This window comes from Podarcis tiliguerta (genome assembly GCF_965153285.1).
Source record: "Podarcis tiliguerta genome assembly, chromosome: 3".
Lineage (NCBI taxonomy): Eukaryota > Metazoa > Chordata > Lepidosauria > Squamata > Lacertidae > Podarcis > Podarcis tiliguerta.
This window is the reverse complement of record NC_139536.1, coordinates 103996830-104018969: the sequence shown is the minus strand read 5'-3', so window position 1 is coordinate 104018969 and position 22140 is coordinate 103996830. Positions and strand designations below refer to the sequence as shown.

The following is a 22140-nucleotide window of genomic DNA, read 5'->3' as shown; positions in this document are numbered from 1 at the left end:
TCCAAACGCGTAAACCTGACGCTGAAGCGGCATAATCCTGATCGCGCAGATAAAAGAGAGAGAGAGAAACAATCACTGTGCTCCCCTGCTTTTTTTAAAAAATAAATAAGTAAACTCGGATCTTGCACGCCCTCCTGGCGCGCGATCAAAAGGCGCGCACAGGTTGCGCTTTGCTCAACGCGGAGCAGGGCGTGTGCGTTTGGAGCGTTCCCGCCTTCTTCTCCACCCCCTTTCCTTCTCCTCTTTCTTCTCCTCCTTTTCTGAATCGTTGGTACGATCTTCGCGACTCCAACTGAGTCACGCAACTCTGGTGCCCTGGAGGACCCAGCATGGGATTTGTGTCTTGCTCCCTGATTTCGGGAACAGCAACTGCTCCGCTCCGCTCCGGCCCCGCGCGATCCGAGGCAACCAGCACCACCACCACCACCACCGCTCGCCTCTCGGTCGCTGCGACTTCGCTGAAGCGATAGCTATCTCCTCGAAAAGCCAGCCAGACCAGTTGGATGCCTTCTTGCGCTGCAGGTCCCTCTAGTCGGAAACTTTCGCCTGCTGCTCATCCCCGCTCCGGCTTGCTCGACTTCGAAAGCGCCCCGGACCCTCCGCACGGCTCGGCGGCCGGCTCTCCTGCCAAGCAAATGGCTAACCCTAACGCGCTCTCCAATGGACACCTGCACTGCCGCCAGAACGGGCACAGCTTATCCAAACGGGACGTTCGCAAGAAAAACGGGGTGGTTAAAGAGACCAAGGTGAGCTTTGCATTTCCGGTCCTACTCTGGGACCCTTGGCTAACCAAACTAAGCCATATACTTTTAAGCGTTTTACTTGTGTGTAGTGGGGCGATTTAGCTGTCTCCCCCCCCCCCTAAAAATAATACACTGTACATGGGAATGGGGTCAACTCATCTTTTCTAACGCCCCAGCATCTTCAGGGCAGAAAGGCTTGATTTGCATCTGTTTTAGGCCCATCTCCCCTTCCCTGCCCTCCTCTTTCTGATTACTTTTTGGCATGGCATATAGCTGTTATACACGTTTTAAATATATGGTTATTCTCCTAGAAGCTCATATGGGGGTAGCGCATGAGACTCTTAATCTCAGAGTTGTGGGTTCGGGCCCCCACATTGGGCGAAAGATTCCTGCAATGCAGATGACTCTGGAGGTCCCTTCCAACTCTACAAATCTACGATTATTAGTAGCTTGAAACACTGCTTTTGATTAAAAAAAAAACAAAACTGAAACATCTCTTCTCCTGTCCCCAGCATATGAATGCAGGATGGTCTTATTGTTTTGATTGTTGCATACAAAAACGAGGGGCAACTTGTTTGTGATACGTATTTGTCCCAGTGTAAGGTTCACAGCTGGACTCCAGGTCAGGGTTTTTGTTAAACTATACTGTCCTCATTTGATGTCTCGTTGAGTTGCCTCCTTTGCTTTATCTTCCTCTGATTCAGCTGTCACACCTCCAAAGTTTTCTAACAGGTTGCCGGGTGTCAGCTTGCAAAACAGGTCTTTGCTGAAGTTTGAGAAGCAGGTGTGGGTGGGTTGGAGGGAGGGAGGGCTCTTCCCCATATAAGAAAAAAAAGAAGAACACAATGCTTGTGTGGTTGTGGTAAACATGAAAGTGGGACATGGGGAAGTTTCCTATGTCTGACCGCTGGTCCACCTAGCAGAGGCGGATTTAAAGCAGTGTGACCGGTTCCGCCACACTGGGGGCCGAGCCTAGGGGGCGTCACAACTATGACGTCGCAAATTGAACAGAATGGAAGGCTGGGGGCATGTGTGCCGAATTTTGGCATCGCACAGGGCCGAAGTTGCCCCTGCATCAAGCTTAGTGTGGTCTACGTGATTGGTCTTCAACCAGTGTGTTTGGAGTCACTAATGCGTGGCAGCGACCTACTGCCATACAAATAAATGGTGTGTGCATATTTGTGTGTGTGTGGTCTCCAAACACATGTTTGGGTTAACAGTGGGCCCCAGATCTGAAAAGGCTGAAGACTACTGCTGCAATGATGGTTAGTACCTCTTCAGAGCTTCAGACACACGTCTTTCCCACCTGGAATTGGATGGGAACTTCATGCCCTTCCTATGCAAAAACTTGCTCTTAACACTGAACTACAAACGTAGCCCTTGTGATGCTCTTGGGCTGCAACTCCCAGCATCTTCAGCCAGACTGCTCTATGGTCAGGGATGATGTGATGGGAGTTCCAGTTCAAAATCTGGAGGGCCTAAGGTGAAAACCGAGTTTCTTTATAATAAGTCAAAGCTTCAAGAGGTAAGAAATAGATTGTATATGAGACTTCAAGTGCTGTGGTTTTGTTCAGTGAAAGGTGTTGGTTCATACGATAGTGTTGCTTGTTGAATAGTATCTTGTTTCTTACTTGCGAAGAAGCAAAATACCATGGTGGTAGAACAGCTGTTGATTGGATTGCTTTCCAAACTTGGAGGCTTTCCAAACACAAACTTCCTATCTAGAGTCTCTTCCTACTGTGAACTGCATACATGGCTATGCTTATTAAGTAGACACACCCAATGCCTTGTCCAAGGAGTGTCTATGGGTGTCTCCTGCTTGCTTGGCATAAAACCTTAGTGTGAAGATGGGAGGGAAGAATACTTGTGCAACTTATGTGGAGGGATGTTCTGGGTGACTTCCATTCAGTCTGAGAGGTTCAGGATTTTGATACTGGGCTCAGCCAACAGCAGAACAATGGGAGATGACTCTATGGAAAGAAATCATTCAGCAAATCTATTGATCTGCCTTAAGGGAGATACAGGCAGCCAATCAAATTTAACATACACCCCTGGATATTTTCTTGGCTTAATGGAAGTTTGTTGGGGATGTATTGTGAGCATGTACTGGATATTTCCAGTATAATAGAAGTTTGTTGGGGATGTATTGTGAGCATGTACTGGATATTTCCAGTATAATATAATCATCACTGCCTATACCTTTCTGCATTTCATTTCCTTCTGTCCTCATTGCTTGCTGCTCCTGCCCCAGTTGTGTATATTGCGCGTGAGTAATCTGTGGTCCTCCATATATTGCCAAACTAGAACTCTCATGAACCCCAGCCAGTATGGCCAGTGACCAATGAGGATAGGAGTTGGTGTTATTGGGTTCCCCATCTTTGGTGTGCGTGCGTGTTATCTGAAACTCAGGATAACACTTCATGTGTTTGACAACGTGGACTGTAGTTCATTCAAGCTTACGTCACAATGTGTTAGTCTTTAAGTTTCCGTCTGTTGTAGCAAAAACAACTTTGGATATTCCCTGTAACTTTTTACTAGTAATGTGTGGCACAACTCTTCATCTACCTCCTGATAAGCCTAGAACACCTTCTGAACTCTTCTTTGCCCCTTTGCTATTCTGTGAGCCTTTAGGAGAACAAATTTTTGACTCAATTGTTTCTGGAGTCTAGTAACTTCCCATTTCCTGTTACGAAGCATGGTTTCAGATGAGAGCAGGGTCACCTGCAGACCATACCTTTAAAGCACATGGCTTTCCCCCAAAGAATCATGGGAACTGTAGTTTGTTAAGGGTTCTGGGAATTGTAGCTTGAAGAGGGGTAAACAGTTGTTCCCAGGATTATTTTTGAAAAGCCATGAGCTTTAGATGTACAGTATGCGGTGATTACAAATCGCAATGAAATTCTCCCTTCCCATCAGAATTCTGTGTGTATGCTTCAAGTGTGAGTGACACTTGTTAGAGCGTTGCGTAAAGGAAAATGTGTTGTTAAAGCACAGGTGGTTTGATGAAGGTTGTAATGGTGCATTCCTTATAGCACTGAACTGACATTTTTATAGTATTGGGCTAGACTGAAAGTCTGTTCTCAACGGTTTTGCCCATTGTTTGCTCTGAGACACTGAACCAATACCATTTTAAGTGATGCAGCAGTCACATCAACTGGAATGCTAGCCTCAAACCAGTCAAGGATCTGCTGCTCTCTTTTGCCAAAAGAGGACATAGCTGTGTTGTAGGATGCCTCTTTGATGTAGTTCCACCTTGCTTCAACGCTGTCTCTGGGGCAGTTCAATAGTGCTTGTTTGAAGGAATCAGAGAAGCGTTCACAAAGTTCAGATATGACTGATGGGTAGTGTTGATTTGAGGCCTCGCTTTGGGCTATGGGTCTTCTGTGGCTGGAGAAGGATCTTACTCATCTCTGGGGAATGATCCATGTCACAGTCTGCATCATGGTAGTTCCACGTAACAGTGCCAATCACCTGGTGACAAGTCCAGCCCACGGTGTGACCTGGGATGTCTCCAGGACAATCACTGCTTTGCCTTGATAGAGGAGAGCATGCTTGTGATGCAAAGGCTGTGAAAGCAGCACAGTTCAAACAGCCTTTGTCCTTTCTCGTTCATGCTGTCAATACCAAAGTGGCCTACAGAGTTGTCTCATATGTGATGATCGTTCTCAACTCTGCCACTGAAATCTCCTAGCAGGAGTAGGCGCGACCAGCCTGGTCTAGTTCCTTGTGTAATAGGTCTCTGGACTGTATGTCAGAGCACATATTGGGAGCATAAATACTCAAGATGTTAACTGGACTGGAAGTGATTGAGAGATGAATGGAAAGCAAGCATTCTGAACCCTCAGCTGGCAGTTCTGTTGCAGACAGGAAGTTCATTACTGCTAATTGTATGCCATGAATATGTGGTACTTCAGGATGTTCTCCTTGCCAGAAAAAGGTATAGCTCTCCTCTCACAGCCTGCCATTCAAAGAAAGTCTGGTCTCCTGTAAAGCGTTGATGAAAGAGTTGAACATTTTCGTCTTACAGTCAATGATGGCCATCTGTATGTTGTTTCTTTTCTTTCTTTATTGCCTCGTGCAGTTTTTCAGGTAGATAGTGGCGGGTCAACATTAAGGCTGCCTGGCTTAAGCCAGGCAGTAGCTGACACTGAGACATGATGAGCTCTCTCACTGCCCAAAGCAACCTATAGCACTCGTACCTTATGCCAATCAGATAGCGCTTATAATTTGTGGCGGCTGCCTCCCACATTGCTTTTGCTGCGTTAGCAGCACCAAAGTGACCTTTCTGGGGTGCAAGCCTGGGCAGTGTATATGGAGGTCCTGGGCTGCCTAGACAACAAGACTCCTCTCTCAGCCTCACTGATGTGGTCCAGAGGGAAGCAGAGCAATACGTTTGGCACCAGCTTGGCTGCAGGAGTTGCCAGAAGGAGGCACACATGGCACCATCCAACCACCTTAGGGACTCTACTCTGGATCTGCATAGAGTTTACTCCTTAGCCTTTTCTTCTCCCGAAGATGTCCCGCAAGGCAGCAGATATTATTACTCAGAATTTACTCCCAAAGCCTTTCTCGCAAATGTGTACAGTGGTACCTCGGGTTACAGACACTTCAGGTTACAGACGCTTCAGGTTACAGACTCCACTAACCCAGAAATAGTACCTTGGGTTAAGAACTTTGCTTCAGGATGAGAACAGAAATTGTGTGGCGGCGGCGTGGCAGCAGCAGGAGGCCCCATTAGCTAAAGTGGTGCTTCAGGTTAAGAACAGTAAGAATGGACTTCCAGAATGAATTAAATTCTTAACCCGAGGTACCACTGTATAGCTGCAAGGCAGCAGAGGTTTAGGATCAGAATTTTCTTTCTCCAAAATGGGTTATCTTCCCAGGTCGGCGAGCCCCATCTGCCACCCACTTCCCTCTACAGCACTGCAGAAACTACCTTCTTGACAATTGGACTATAATTGGTTTCATGTGCTCAATCCACTGGGGCCCGTCTACTCATGCAGGGGAAGTCCCTAACTAAATGATGGTTTGAGGCCTATCGTCTACCCTCACATGGTTTAGCCAGCCAGTTGAAGTTGTTTCCTGTGGTGTGGCCACTGTCAAATGCTGGCTGCTTCTAGGATCCACAGGTGAGAGCTGAATGCAGGATGGGGACCAAAGGTGGGCAAATTACCCCAGAAGAAGCATGATGTGTGATCCCCCCTCCCACCAGAGGTACTAACCCTACCCTAAAACCCCTTACACCCCAGGAGAGGATTAGGGTTTGGGGAATGTGGGCTGTGAGGAGTGTGTGTTTCTAAAAGGTTGCTCTGGACACAGGTGTTTCTTGAGGAAAGAGCCAAAAGACACCCCTCACCCCCCTCTGCTCCTTTGCCCACACTGCAGAATACGCACACATCACTTACTTATGTAGCTTTCAAGTTGTCAGTGGTTTGGAGTGTACAGTTCCACTGTAAACCAGCCGGTGCTATAGGAAGCTTGTAGGAAGCTTGTTTTTGTTAGATTAAGTTATTGGTTCTCAAGCTTTTCCCCCCTCTGAACCATACTTTCAGAATAAAAATAGGCTTGTGCCACACCAAAGTTTTTATTGATAGGAAAGACACTGAAAATCAAAAATAAACAGTGCTTCACAGTGCTTGATTCTTAATGTAGAACACAACTGAGCTTATCATATGATAAGTGCAGCTATGTAAGGACATGAATCATTCCCCAAATATAATATTGATTCAAGTGTGCCCTTGAATCTTCCTGCCACACCCTTTGAGAACCACTGGATTAAGTGCTGCCAGGACCTTGGTTTGAAAGAGACCTGGAGATCCCCTGCTGAAGAAGGCATGCTTGCAGACAAGAGTTGCCATATTTTGATTTCATAAATATTGTTTGAGACCAGCAGGTTTTCCTCGCTTGACAGGCTTTGGGAAGGGAGTAAAGGGCTCTGACAGCATCCCAGAGCTCTCACACCACCTTCCCAGACCCCAGTAAACAGCCTCATGGGGAGGGCAGTTTGGGGGTTCCTGGCTTTGTGCAATGTTGCCTTTGTGCAAAAACCCCAGAGCCGAACCCTTGCACACATGGCAGGCCCACTGTACTCCTTTTCTCCTCCCATTATTTTTAGTTGCTGTTTTTTGCCTTTTTGTGCACATGCAACAATGGACATGTTCAGTTCAGATGGTGGCGCCTTTAAATACGACAGGTGTCTTTGTCTCCCTTTTTGCCTAATGCAATTACGGGTGGAACCTGCCCCCACAAGAGATCATTTTGTCATGAGGGCTTGGCAAAGCAGAAGGAGGGACTAGCTATTTATGTAGGGCATCTACAGTTATACAACCAATTTTTATGACTCCGCAAACTGCGGGGAAGAAGGTTTGAAGAAACCTTCGCAACCACTTAGTTTTCTTTTCGCAAGAGCTATGTGCAAAAATAAAAGTGTAACGTGATCACTGCCCAGAGGGCTGATAGCCTTCGTGAGATATGAAGAGGCCCAGCAATTGCCTTATGTACAGTCAGTCCTTCCAACTCTCTGCTTATGGCTCTTCTTGTTAAGGATTATCTTAATGTTGAAACAAGGTGAGTTTAAAATGCATATGATAGTTTTTAATTGATGTTATCTCTGCTTACCTGTGAGGAGCAGACTGTGTTTGGAAACTGAAATGGATTAACGGAATGAGCCAGAGCCTACTGTTTTTCTCCATGCACCCTGTTTTTCCATTTGTTTCTTTATGATTGGCTTCTTGGTGGCCTGCCTTCTTTTTTTGTGCAGGTATACTCTGCCTCTCAAAGAAAGTAGATTTCATGATCTAATTGTCATTGTCTGCTCCCTCGATGGCTTTACGCAGGGACACATGAATCCATTGAATCCATTTGCCAAGTTCACCACCACCATCACTTCTCTCTGGCAAACGCCACAGGTCACCAGCACTCATTCACTGAGCTACAGGCTGCTACTTTCTCCCGTGACCCAGTGTTAGAAACTCAGATATATAAGCTAGGTGCCAAATGGCTCCTTAAACCAGGGTTACAGTCACCAAAATGGAATGCCTAGTGGCTATTTTGGGGGCAGATGACTCGAAAGCCTTATACAGTCGTACCTTAGTTCTTCAACACCTTGGTACTCGTATGTTTTGGCTCCTGAATGCCAAAAACCCAGAAGTAAGTGTTCCGGTTTTTGAACGTTTTTTGGAAGCCGGACATCCAACGTGGTTTCTGCTTCAATGCAGGAAGCTCCTGCAGCCAAACGGAAGCTGTGCCTTGGTTTTTGAATGTTTTGGAAGTCAAACGGACTTCCCGAACAGATTACGTTCGAGAACCAAGGTATGACTGTATTTCAATACGAATTTTTGGGTTCTGAAATTCTTTTCGGTAATAGGATGTGGAATTAGTGTGTGAAAACAGTCAAGATCCAAGGATCCCCAGGCATACACTCCAGATGGTAGAGATGTGAGGCACCATCCTGGTGCCCAGTCATCTTAAGTTGGTCATAAGTGGCCAATAGCCAGATGCAAAATGCACTGGCAAATTTTGAACACTGCTCCTGGCACCACCATCGGGGCTCAGCATGTGTTGCATGCTTTCTTGGGAACTCGTGGATAACAGTAGCGTTATTAAATCCGCCTTGCTGTGCCCCTGAGCTCAAGCTTCCCTACGCTGGAGTGCAGCCCTTTGAGTGCAGAGGCAGAGAAAGCATCTGTTTCTCTGCACTCTCTCCGGCTTAGAAGTATTATGGGATGACACCTTTTTCTCTGATCCCATCATCCACTATCCCAGCTATAGAGCCTGAGAGACGATCAGATCTACACCCCACAAAAAAAAAAAAAAAACAACGCCTCCTGTTACATCTCAGAGATGAGGCATGAGGCCTATGGAGTAAAAGGTCATGGTAACAACCTTTTTTGTTGTTTTTTTTAATAAATATTTTATTAAGTTTTACATGAAAGATGAAACAACAAAGGATGAACAACAACAAAAACAAAAAAAGAAATACAATGTTACACAAACACAAAACAGCAAAAAGTATCAAAGAAAAAAGACAAAAATAAAAACAATTTTATCTTCATTATATTCCTTGCATTAACTTATTTCTCCGACTTCCCCAGACCTCCCTTCTCTGTATTCGAAATCATATATTCAGACAACAAATCCCTTCCCTCTGTCTTAATTAATTTTAATCTTAATTTTAGTATCTTAATATAACTTGATCTTCTTGTATCTTAGAATATTAGATCTTTTAATTTTTAAACTTTTTACTAATTACCTTTTACATTCAATCTGATGTCTTCTAACATTCATTAATCTTATAATATTTCTGTAGATAATCTTTAAACTTCCTCCAATCTTCTTTCACCGTCTCTTCTCCCTGGTCTCTGATTCTGCCGGTCATTTCAGCCAATTCCATATAGTCCATTACTTTCATCTGCCATTCTTCCAGAGTGAGTAGCTCTTGTGTCTTCCAATACTGTGCGATGAGTATTCTTGCTGCTGTTGTTGCATACATAAAGAAAGTCCTATCCTTCTTGTAACAACCTTTTTTTGGGTTGTGAGGGACAGAGGCAAACCCAGGTGTCAGGCACAGAGGCAGGTTAGTAACAGTGCAGCATCAACCGCCCCCTTCCATTTCTGTGGCGTAATGGTTAGAGTGATGGACTCTGACCTGAGAGAGCAGGGTTTGAACCCCCACTCAGCCATGAAGCTCACTGGGTGACCTTGGGCCAGTCACCATCTCTTAGCCTAACCTGCCTCACCAGGGCTGTCGTGAGGATGAAACGGGGAGAAGAAAAACCATGTACACCACCTTGAGCTCCTTGGAAGAAAAGGCAGCATAGAAACCTAATTTTGAAAAACGGAGAGGGTTGTTATTATAATCTGTCTTGCTTTCCTCACTGTGAGCTGCAGAAGGTATATATTTGCCTTTTCCCCTTGATATAGCAGGGCTTTGTCATGAAGTCCATTGAGCGCGTTTGCTTCTGTATCTAAGTATTCAAATGGCTCAAGAGAAGAGACACTGTGCCTTCAAAAATATTGGAAACAAATAGATAAGTGAATAGTCAATCACTGCCTATTGAAGATGAGAAGGTGAAGCACTAGGATTTGGAGTGATATTTGTACGACAATAAGGGTGGTGGGAGAGGGGAGGAAGTCATAGATGTCAACTTTCCCCTTTTCTTGCGAGGAATCCTATTCAGAATAAGGGAATTTCCCTTTTAAAAAGGGAAACGTTGACAGCTATGGAGGAAATGAGACCCCTTCCATTGGCCTGCCTGGGACCAGCTTGAATATGGCTTTTCTTTTCCCATGGCTGTTCTACCGGGTCACCATAATAATTTCTGTAACATTATTTAAATACAGTGGTACCTCGGGTTAAGAACTTAATTCGTTCTGGAAGTCCGTTCTTAACCTGAAACTGCTCTTAACCTGAGGTACCACTTTAGCTAATGGGGCCTCCCGCTGCTGCCGCGTGATTTCTGTTCTCATCCTGAAGCAAAGTTCTTAACCCAAGGTACTATTTTTGGGTTAGAGGAGTCTGTAACCTAAAGCATCTGTAACCCAAGGTACCGCTGTATTAGTAGCTAAATTGCCTCTATTTTCCCATGACTCAGGCATCTTTTCTTCTTTTTGCATCATGGGTAAGCCTCTGCCTATGTTTTGTTTTTATATTAGTTTATAAAGAGTACACCTTGTATTCTCCAAGCCATACTGTATTAGTAGCTAAATTGACTCTATTTTCCCATGACTCCGGCATCTTTTCACATCATGGGTAAGCCTCTCCCTGTGATGTTTTTTTATATTAGTTTATAAAGAGTACACCTTTTAGTCTTAAATTATTAATTAATTAGTTTCTTAATCAATTAATTCTTACTTAATTAGAGTTTATGGACTGCTTGTATCAAAAGACTTGTATACTACAGTACCTAGTGTGCCAAGCCAGCTTCGTCATTAAACTTGAATGAGTCGGTTAGGTTTTTATCTCTATCTCCTAAACACTTCCTGCTGCACTGGATATACTATCAGGAATCTGTGTCCATGCTTTTACTGACACAAATGTGAGTTGCAACACCCTTTCGCCGCTGACTTTTCCGTAAGTTGGTGTGGGTGTTGTGAGCTATGAAGGAACCAGGCAGTGTTGAACCCCAAGACATGGGACCTTTCATGAGAAGCAAAAGGGAGAATACCGTCTTAAAACAATGGGTTTTTCTAGGTGTTTACTGCCTTTGTCAGGTATGACAAAACTGGATGGCAGTAGGGCTTTATCCTAAAACATGGAGCACTGCAATGTCACATCTTCAAGGGATTGCCTCCACTTAAAATATGTCTACTGAAACGCACACAAGGCAGTTTTACACTTGTGATGTTTGAAAACTTCTTAATGTATCGGACTACATGTCTCTCTTATGGCTTTGCTTCTTCATATTCAGTTTCCATGGTACACTGGATCACCAGTTGAATTAAGTGGAACAGGAATTCTTTATGCTCGGTAGCCATAAAACTTGTAGAGCAACTGGTAAGGGTGGCTTAACAAATGCTTGCATAATTTGTCAGCTGTATTTTTTATTAGATGATATTGTCAGTTTGTCCCTTACCTGGTCCCCACCTTCGCCTAATGTTTTTTGTACTGAAATCCATTGAACTGAACAATACTAGGTAGTACTTCAATGAGCTTGTGACAACTCTCATCACATTCTCAATAAAGGTTTGTGTGGTTGTATTCTTTGTTTCTGAACATGGTACAGGGTACTCAATATTCGTATAACAAACAGAATCATGCCGTGTATGTGTGTGTAGATAGATAGATAGATAGATAGATAGGTCATTTGACTTCTACCCTTCAAATACTTTTAGTTTATGAGATATCTTTTTAAGAAGAGCAATTTGTCAAACCCTACATTACCAGCAATTCAAATTATTAAGGCTAAAGTTCTTCCAGGATTTCGCAATACAATCCCTGGCTGTTGTTAAACAATGAGAAATAAGTTCTTTACTTTTCATATCCTGTTATGTTTCCATAAAAAGATTCAAAACTGCCAGGTAGAAAGATGGAATAATAGTTAGAATAGAATAGAATTTATTAATTTCGGTCACAGACCAGTTGCAGCTCACATTCAATATCAGGGAAGTCATAAAACACGATAGGGATACATTTGAATTTGCAATTGGGTATAACGTGGCAATACAGATATAGCAGCAGTTTAAAATATGTAAGTTAAATCTTAATCACTAAAATATAACCTAACATTTTCATTTAAGGCCTTAGTCATTATGGTAGCACAGCTTGTTCCCTAAGTTTTATGGCAGTCGCACAGAATTTGGTCACCTTTGGCGTGATCTCTGGAACCTTGTCCTCTACCAGGGATTTTAGACATTGAAGTTTGAACCCATTTGGAGATTTTTGTATAGCACGGGTGATAAATGCCGAGCGTATATCCCCATAGAAACGACAGCGTAACAAGGCATGAGAGACAGTTTCTACCTTCATCAAGACACAGGGGCAGACTCGTTCCACATATGGTTTACCCTTGAATCTGCCCTGCAGTAAGGCAGATAGCAGCACGTTGAATCTAGCGAGGCTAAACGACTGCCTGTATTTAGGTATTTGTAATTTTGACAGATATTTTGCTGAGGTGAACCCTCTCTCCCATTGTCTGTTATTGCTGGGTGTTTATTCATCTCACTCACGTGACATTGCAGTTCCACATCCCAAATTCATTGGTGGATTATTGCTCTGGCTTTCTCATCACCTACAGCTATTGGGGCCTGTGGGGAAAACCCCAAGCCTCTTAGCTTTTCGTGCAGAAATAATAGTTTATTTAAGTTATCCAAGAGATCTCAGTGTCTACATTCCAAAATACAGCCATCTTTGAGCAGTCCTGGCACATGTGTTTATACATACCCACTACATGGCAGCCCCTCCAACACCGTGAAGATGCACCCGGATACACAAAGGAGGGCTGTTGTGGAGTAAGGTACCAGCCACGTACAAACGTTAGAGAGAGGTCTTGAGTTTGACTTGACAAAGACTTGTATGGGTTCATGGTCTGCAGACCATTCCACTGCTCGTCTCCCTGTACGTCCCACCCTGACTTTTGACTCGGGCCCCAAAGGAGGCGTTAATAAGAAGTTCACCTTCAAGGTAGAGACCAGTGAAAATTTCCGTAACTCTTTCTTCAGGACCACTGCCGACTGCATGGGACTAGTTGCAAAAATTAGCATGTCATGAGCGTAAAGCCCCAAATCAGTATAAAGCTCCAATCTTGACTTCTATAGTTCCCTCAAGCATATGGCTAGTGGTTGCACAGTTAAAGCAAACAGTGGGAGCTGGGGACAGCCCTGCCTTGTCAACTTTGAGGATTTGTGATAATTTCGCTGTATTTATCAAAGAATAGCACGTTACCTACCTAACAATAGTTGCAAGATCACACTTGGAACATGTGATGTGTTGTGCCAGTGCCATCTCAATGTTAGAAAATTTTATTTATTTATTTGCTTGTTCTGTATTGTGAGTGCTTCTTAATTTGGTGGAATTGCATGCCTCGTTTATTTTAAAATTTTAAAATAATTACCACCTATGTAAAGCAAAGTTCCCTGGCACTTTTAGGCCCAGGGGAACCTTTTGAAATTCAAGTAACTCTGGTGAGCACTACAAAATACACATTTTATCACAGAAAACCTACAACAACTGGTGATGCTCAGAAACACACACCTCTCCCTACCAAAAAAACAGGTAACACACTCACACACACACCAAAAAAACAAATAGACAAAAAAGTAGGCAACCCATCTCCCCAGCAAAAATAAAAATATAAATTAAGTAAATATAAAAAATGGGTGATGAGCCTTGGTGAGTGGGTGAAGGTGACATAATGGCCACAAGCACCAGCTTTGGGATTTCAAACTTATGACAACAATAACCTAAAAGCTAGTGCATAGTATTCTTGTCAAAAGCCTATACCACCATTGTGACCAGACAGTATTTGAATGCATTTCATTACCCACTAATAAAACATACAAGGATGAAAGGGTTTTGTGTATGTTCATCTTGCAACACAATGCATTACAACATTACCAGCCATACAAGTTAATTTACAGCTGGCATCTGTGGCGTTTGCTCATTTATTACAATGCATGTACATAGTTTATATGCTCTGGTAACCTCAAGGTTGGAGACTCCTTTGGTGCACTCTGTGGGGAAAGTGTTTGGAAACTCAGCACTGCGGAATGCAGTGGCAAGGCTATTAAACTGGTATCTGCTCAGGAGACTATATAACTTGGGTTATTTGGTTAGACAACCAGTACTTTCTACTAGCCTGGTGTCAGGTTTCACCATAATACTGCCTTGGAGTTCTTTATGAGCACCCACCGCTTGCAGCATTCTGCTTACTGACCAAGTTTCTATAATCCCACCCTGGCCATGGAGAAAAGGGGAGTTAGTCTTTGGCCATCAAGATGTATCAAAGGCTTCTTCCAAACCTAGAGCCAGAAAGGAGATGAACCCTACTCCGTCTTCATCTCTGTGATCATAGAGTTGGAAGATGCCACGAGGGAATGCAGCAATCTTTTACCCAATGTGGAGCTCAAACCTATGACCCTGGGATTAAGAGTCTCATGCTGTACCAACTGAGCTATCCAACTGAAGCCTGGATTGGTCTTGGCTCTGTGCTTATTAACAGCCATAACAGTGTCTGTCTTGGATCTCAAGCTTCAGAGATAGATGGAGGAGGCAAGGCATTCACTGACTTCATCTGGCATGTGCTCCACACCCAAAATGCCCGCTGGACACAGAGACAAGACAATAAGGCAGTGCACCTCCCCCTTCCATTTCAAAGTGAAAAGGAAGAGGTGTGTGGATTTGCCCCCGAGTCTCACAGTTGCTCCTAGATTTGAGTGTCCAGGGATGTAGGGGCAGAAGAAACTGATGTCTCTCTAGTTCTCCCTTCCAAGTTAAGGTGGAGGTGTGTGGATTTGCTCCACCTCTGCACCCAAGCATTCTCATGTTGGAATTCCCTTGACTGCAGAGGCAGAGAAAGCATCTGTTCTCCACCCTGCTACAGCTTTTGAAATGTTATGGGGTGGGAGCTTTTTTCTGACCCACTCCCCTTTCTAGCCCCAAGCCTAGGGCCTAAAAAGAGACCAGGAGAACTTCCTCTCATCTCTTGTTGTATTTCAGAGTTGTAGTACAAGATCAGGAACAAACCTGGGAGTGGGAAGAGCCATCCTGGCCCTGACAAATATTTGGTTGGGAAGTGTGGTTAGCAAAAATGTGTTGACCCTGTGATGAAGCAAAAAATGTGAAGTACAGAAAGCCTACCCAATTGCAGATACCAAGCAAATAACAGACATCTCTACTCATTGAATTTATGGCTACGAGTCGATATTTATAAACTGCTTCCCAACATGTTTCCGAAGTGGTTCATATTCACTTCTGAAAATCCTACTGAATATAGCAGGGCTTGTTAGTGAAACTTGTGCTGGTTATGGGAGAGGAAGCAGGAAACAGCAGTGAAAACTCCTTGATTGCACATCCAGAGTTAAAGTTACATCACCTGTTAACAAGCAGCGCTCATTATATTATTAGGGACATATAGAAAGCATAAAACATAATGCAAGTGCCCTGACAGCTCCATCTCACGGCCCAACATCCAAGCAGCACACTCAATTTCATTGGTGCACAGCTCCCATGTTATGGGATGGTACCACTAAATGGCATAGAAATACATTTGCCCCGATTGAGGTGATACGCCAAAACGTATATTGTATTGTTGTGTGTATTGCATTTTCTGACCCATTTTTGTATTTTCAGCATTATTTTGAAACTTGGCTTTGAGTTTTCAGAGTGCTGCCCTTCTCTTTTATTTTGAGCTTTACTTGCCTTTGAATTATCTGGGCACTGGATGTCAGAATGTCTGAAAGAGTACCACTTAATATGTATACCACCACCGCCCCCAGCGTTGGGGTCTGGCAGCTTGAGGTTTTCTGTAGATGCTCAGAATTGAGCCCGAACCATTTCCTTACTTGCAACTTCCCTTTGAAACTCCTTTTTGAAATAGGAATGTCTTCCAGGAGAAAGGTTAAGTCTTTTTTGTTTTTGTTTCTTATAAAAAATATTATATAGATTGATGCTGGTGCTGATTTTATTTATCTATTTTGTTAGTTTTGTTCAATTGAACTTTAAATGTTTTGTGGGTTGGGTTGTGGAAAAACAGAATAAAAAGATCTGTCTTGTGCTTCTGTAACCATCTATAGGTTAGCTTCCTCATTTGGTTTTATGTCGGTTTAACGTCCTATTTGTGTCTTTAGTCAGCTGATTACACGTTATGTGACTACATCAGTCTCTCTCCCATGGCTTTTTCCAGAACCCATGAATGTGTGGTTTCTGTCAACAACAGTATTCCTGTGTTGTGTTCATTTGTATGTCTTGAACCCTTTTAGGAGCCTCTGCTTTGCTTTGTTTTGTTTTGTTTTGCTTTGCTTTTTTTTCTTAAACCCTAATTTGTGTAGTTCTAGGATCCTATAGCAAATAAATAGGGTGACATTGCCAACAAATACAGTAAATGATCACCCTCATGTCATTCTAAAGTTTGTGTAGAATGGGGCCAAGATGCATAATGCAGCCTGTTCATAAGACATGCTGTTTGATCACACTCTGCCGACCCATTCAAAGGTGAGAGCAGGATACTGAGAAACGTGTGCTCTTTCAATAAGTGTTGTAGGTTTTCCATGAAAAAACGTTGCATTTCAAAATATTATTTTCAGTCACTGACATGTTTACATGATGGATTTCAACCGTATTGAGTAATGCAAGTATGCCACATGGTTGATTAAACATCTCAATATCTAAAACCAGCTGAACTACTAACATGATTTAATTAACGAATTGCCATTTGCTCCAATTGAGGGCTAAAGAGCAGTTTTCACTGAGAAAAAAGCAGCGGGACTAAGAGGAATTGTGGATAAGCCCTGTGTGGGAGCACATATAGTAGAAAACTTTCTGCTACACATCATCCTTTGGACCTTTCTAGGACAGTAAAACACTTTTCCATGACCATACAGAATATCCAGATAGCATGCAAACTTTTTTCTAGTCCCTTTTCTAGTTAATGCACACATACACTTATTTCAAGACTGTCCCTAGACCTGGATTATGTTAAACATAGTCAGAAAACAAATAAAAGATACGAGTATGTGTATAACTGAAATCGCCACCCAAGTCTATTTAAAGTTTGTCAACATGCACGGGCTAAACTATCTCTACAGTGCTGGTCCATGAATGTATTGCCTCTGCGTTCATAACTTTAAAAAAAAAAAAAAAAAGTGTGCAAGTCTCTAATCGTGTTTTTTTATATGTCTTTGAATTAAAACATGTCTCTGTTTCACATCAGGCCTGCATATATTATCATATAAAGATAGGCGTATTGGATGTATGTTAATAGCCCAGCAAATTTAATAACGCCTTCCAAGTACAATGGTACCTCGGGTTACAGACATTTCGGGTTACAGACTCTGCTAACCCAGAAATAGTACCTTGAGTTAAGAACTTTGCTTCAGGATGAGAACAGAAATCGTGCAGTGGCAGCGGGAGGGCACATTAGCTAAAGTGGTACCTCAGGTTAAGAACAGTTTCGGGTTAAGAACGGACCTCCAGAACAAATTAAGTTCTTAACCTGAGGTACCACTATATGTACACCTGACCAACAGTCCTGCATTTCTCTGTGGAAATGTGTGATCAGGGTTGATTTAACAATGAACAGTGCTGCATGATGGGCCAAAGCTAGTAGAATCTTTTCTGAGCAAACTTCAAGCGTACATTTCATCTGAAGTAAGTGCAGTGTTCCGTCTTTCTGAAGGGTTAATGTATCCACTAGCAGCTACTATTTAATATTACTATTATTTATTAAATTTGCATACGGCCCATCATCTATAGTAGCGCTCAGGGCGGTTGGCAACAAGCCACTAGGCCTGTTACTATGGGAACAGGCGGGCCTTCCTATTTACCCCTCAGCGAATCCTCACAGTTTATCACAGGCTTTTGTAGGTTTCCCACCAAAAAAAGGGGTGCTGTGAATTTGACGTCTCGCCTCCCAAGAGACAGTTCTTCTAACACCGCTCAGAAGATGAAGGGAGCCTTAAGCGTCCCTTTATATTGTGTATAGAACTAAGTTATTTTTTAAAAAGGCTGAAGGGGTGAGAAGATTCAAAAGAGCCTTCCCCCCCTCTTGCCATCGCCTTTCCTTTTAATGAGCCATTTTTTAGTGAGGGTCCTTCGTTTCTAATGAAGGAGCTTCTTTGAATCCTGGAAGAGCTTGGAGGAAAGGCTGTGAAGGAGGAAAGGCTTGAGGAAGGTGAAGAAGAGAGCCCGAAGGCGCCAGTTCCTTCAAGAAACACATTTCTCGATGGGGTTGAGAGGACTGGAGAAATGGATGGGCCGTCTCCCCAGGGAGACATGGAGGGAGATCATGGCCTACGTGGAAGGAGGGCACACGCCTTCGCGGCAGGGAGGAGAACGCCAAGAGGCGCCCAGGCGGCACGGGGCAGAGCTGGTGATCAACGTTTCGAAAGAGAAGAGCGGGCCGAGCTCGCCGAGGAGAGGCGACGAAAAGGAGCAGCCCCGAGACGGGGGAGAGGGACGACCCAACAGCCAGAGCGGAATAGCATTGTCTTTGGAGGGATCCGCGGAGGTAACCCGTGGTCCCAAAGGGTTTTAACGGGGGTCTTCTCAACGTGCCACGTTAATGGCTTCCGTGGTGCCCAGAATAAGGTTCCCATCGCACACCGTCCTGTTTGCAGGCTTTCCTTCATCATCCTGTGAGGACAGGATGCTGGGCTAGGTGGGCCTTGGGCCGGATCCAGCCAGGCTCTCTTCACGTTCTTAATGCGCCATTTGGGGGCACCAAATCTGGAGAGTAGTATGGGGAAGTGCCTTTCAGCGCCTTGACAGCTAAATTACATGGTCTGCAGGGCACTGTCTCCCTCTGCCCCCCCCCCCAGTGCCATCTAATATCTATATGAAACCTCTGGGAGTGATCATTAGGATCATTGCCATGGGTATGCTATGTCTCCTTAGCGTCTTAATTGAGAAAGGTTGCACGGCCCCTGGGGCATTGCTTGGTGATATGGATGAAGAAGAATATGCTGAGCTTAAATCCTGGCAGAACAGAGGCACTGTGGGTGAGCACTTCCCACATCCAATAAATTGGTCAATTGCTTGCTCTGGGCACTGCTCCTTGAAGGAGCAGGTTTGCAGTCTGGCAAGTGCTCTGTCACTGGAGGTGCAGGTAGTTTCTGTAGCTAGGAGTGCCTTTTACCAACTGCAGTTGGTATGGCAAATACAACCATTCCTGGACCAGCAAAGTCTCACCGTAGTAGTTTATGCATTTGTTATGTCAAGAACGGAATAGTGGAATGTGCTTTATGTGGCACCTGATCCGGAAGCTGCCGTTCAGTCAGATTGTTGCAGTGTGATTGCTGACAAAAGTGAGGCCTTGTCAGCATATAACACCTGCGCTCAGAGATATGCACTGGTTGCCAATTTGCTGCTGGGCCAGGTTTAAGTGCGTTAGTATTTTTAAAGCCCTTAACAACTTGGGACCAGTTTCTTTATCAGACTGCCTTACCCCATATATGCCCACTTTGACAGCTTTGATCTGTAGAATTGGCCCCGTTAAAGGTGCCACATAATACCTGTTGCACATTTGTAAGAAATTGATATTTAGTTGTGGCAGCACCTACTCTCCGGAACTCCCTTCCTATTGACACCAGGCAGGTGCCTTCTAGAAATGCTTTTATTTAGACAAGCCTACCCAGACATGTAGGGATGTGGGTGGCGCTGTGGGTTAAACCACAGAGCCTAGGACTTGCTGAACAGAAGGTCGGTGGTTTGAATCCCCGTGCTGGGGTGAGCTCCCGTTGCTCGGTCCCTGCTCCTGCCAACCTAGCAGTTCGAAAGCACGTCAAAGTGCAAGTAGATAAATAGGTACCGCTCCCCCCGGAAGGTAAACGGCGTTTCCATGCTCTGCTCTGGTTTGCCAGAAGCGGCTTAGTCATGCTGGCCACATGTCTCAGAAGCTGTAAGCCAGCTCCCTTGGCCAATAAAGCGAGATGAGCGCCACAACCCCAGAGTCGGCCACGACTGGACCTAATGGTCAGGGGTCCCTTTACCTTTACTTTACCCAGACATGTAGCATGTTGATGTATGCTTTACTCCAGGCATCCCCAACCTGCTGCCCTCCAGATGTTTTGGCCTACAACTCCCATGATCCCTAGCGAACAGGACCAGTGGTCAGGGGTGATGGGAATTGTAGTCCAAAACATCTGGAGGGCTGAAGGTTGGAGATGCCTGCTTTAATCTGTTTATAATTTATTGCTGGTTCTAATTTTTTTTCGATGTTTTAAACAGTTGGTTTCTACTGATACTTTTGTTGTTTTATTCTCTTTGTCAACTGCTTTGAGGTTTTGGAGCTTTATTTTACAATCAAGCAGTGTATAAACTTTATGAAATAAATAAAGTAGCACATGTTCCTGGGCATCAGGGAATAAAATGCAACATTTAAATACAAGGCAGAAATTAAAAGCATCAACAAGAGCAATAAAATGCAGCATAAAACACCATTTTTGGGCATATAGAAATACAATTGGTAGCCCAATAAAATAAAACCAAAAGTGAATCTTAGAGAACAATTTTATTTTAAAGTTGGCTGTTTTTAAAAAAAGATATCTGCCTGGCACTGAAAAGATAACAAAAGAGCATTAGGCAAGCCTTTTGGGAGACGCTCTTTTCATGGCTAGTATTGCCAGCACTGAGAGGACTCCCCCACCCCAGTACTTTTTCATGTTTCGCTGTTACTCCCCTTGGCTGGCAACTGTATGTTGAGAAATGTGCCTGTTGCAGCAAACACTGGTAATACCTGTGTAACCTTAGTAAACCCAGTTACATTAAGGAAGTGCCTCAGGGCAGTTCAATGATTTTTTGTGTTCTATATAATGGAAGAATCTTCAAAGCACAGTACTAGGGTGAGGGAAGGAAAAAATGCATAATAAGGAATTTGAATATGAAGATAGCAGAGAAGACGATGCAGAGTACAATAGGCAAAAAGTAAGACAAATGGAAGGTCCCCTTGAAAAAAAGGAGACATTCACCCAGTGAGATCATGTCATAATCAATGCCCACTTAATTATTATTATTATTTATTTATTTCTAACCCACTTATCTGGCTGGGTTTCCCCAGGCACTCTGGGCAGCTCCCAGCAGAATATTAAAAACACGATAAAGCATCAAACATTAAAACCTCCCTAAACAGGGCTGCCTTCAGGTGTCTTCTAAAAGTCAGATAGTTGTTTATTTCCTTAGCATCTGATGGGAGGGCGTTCCACAGGGCGGGTGCCACTACCGAGAAGGACCTCTGCCTGGTTCCCTGTAGTTTCACTTCTTACAGTGAGGGATCTGCCAGAAGGTCCTTCAGTGTCCAGGCTGAACCATGGGGGTGAAGATGCTCCTTCAGGTATACTAGGTATATTCCTTCAGGTATATTCCAGCCTTGATACAACTTTGCTAATATGGTACATTTCTATGACTAGGGGATATTGTATTTATATATTTTGAAATGGAAAAAAAACCGCTCTTCGCTTGTAATCTTTCTGATTAGGATCAAAACATGATATTTATTTATTCATAGATGGTGAGGGTTCGATCTTTCCTGACCTAAACCAGACAATTGCAAAGTACATGTTGGCACTTCCAGTTGAAGGCAAAGTAAGGTGACTCCCTCTGTGTGCGGCTGGGGCAACATCTGAACCTTTCTGGGGCCCTGTTCTGGCCTGCTGCTTCAGATTCAGTGAAGGACACTATCCTGTCACCAGTGTTCAGCCCAGCGCGTTTTTGTGCACCGTGTTGTCATTTAGGCCTGGAAACGATGCCTTATGAGGAACGGCTAAGGGAGCTGGGCATGTTTAGCCTGGAGAAGAGGAGGTTAAGGGGTGATATGATAGCCATGTTCAAATATATAAAAGGATGTCACATAGAGGAGGGAGAAAGGTTGTTTTCTGCTGCTCCAGAGAAGCGGACACGGAGCAATGGATCCAAACTACAAGAAAGAAGATTCCACCTAAACATTAGGAAGAACTTCCTGACAGTAAGAGCTGTTTGACAGTGGAATTTGCTGCCAAGGAGTGTGGTGGAGTCTCCTTCTTTGGAGGTCTTTAAGCAGAGGCTTGACAACCATATGTCAGGAGTGCTCTGATGGTGTTTCCTGCTTGGCAGGGGGTTGGACTCGATGGCCCTTGTGATCTCTTCCAACTCTATGATTCTATGATTTAGCTTTGAGCAGTGAAAACAGGATGGACCAGGTGGGTTATTAGCCTGATCCAGTACATTTCTCCTTAGACTCTATTTAGATACCAGGTATTGTTAGATACC

General features: G+C 43.9%; 1 protein-coding gene across 3 annotated transcripts in view; it reads left to right on the top strand.

The window, feature by feature from the left end:
• The first annotated feature begins 251 nt into the window (after positions 1-251).
• SPTLC3 (serine palmitoyltransferase long chain base subunit 3) overlaps positions 252-22140 on the top strand; it is a 61734-nt gene continuing 39845 nt past the window's right edge. The window contains exon 1 of one of the 3 annotated variants that reach the window (XM_083431970.1): positions 252-746. In XM_083431970.1, coding sequence (XP_083288096.1) covers positions 504-746 — 243 coding nt within the window. In that variant the 5' untranslated portion in view covers positions 252-503. Of the gene's footprint in view, positions 747-17460; positions 17548-17655; positions 18407-22140 lie in introns of those variants that run through there. The other 2 variants (XM_083431972.1, XM_083431971.1) reach the window with 2 other exon arrangements.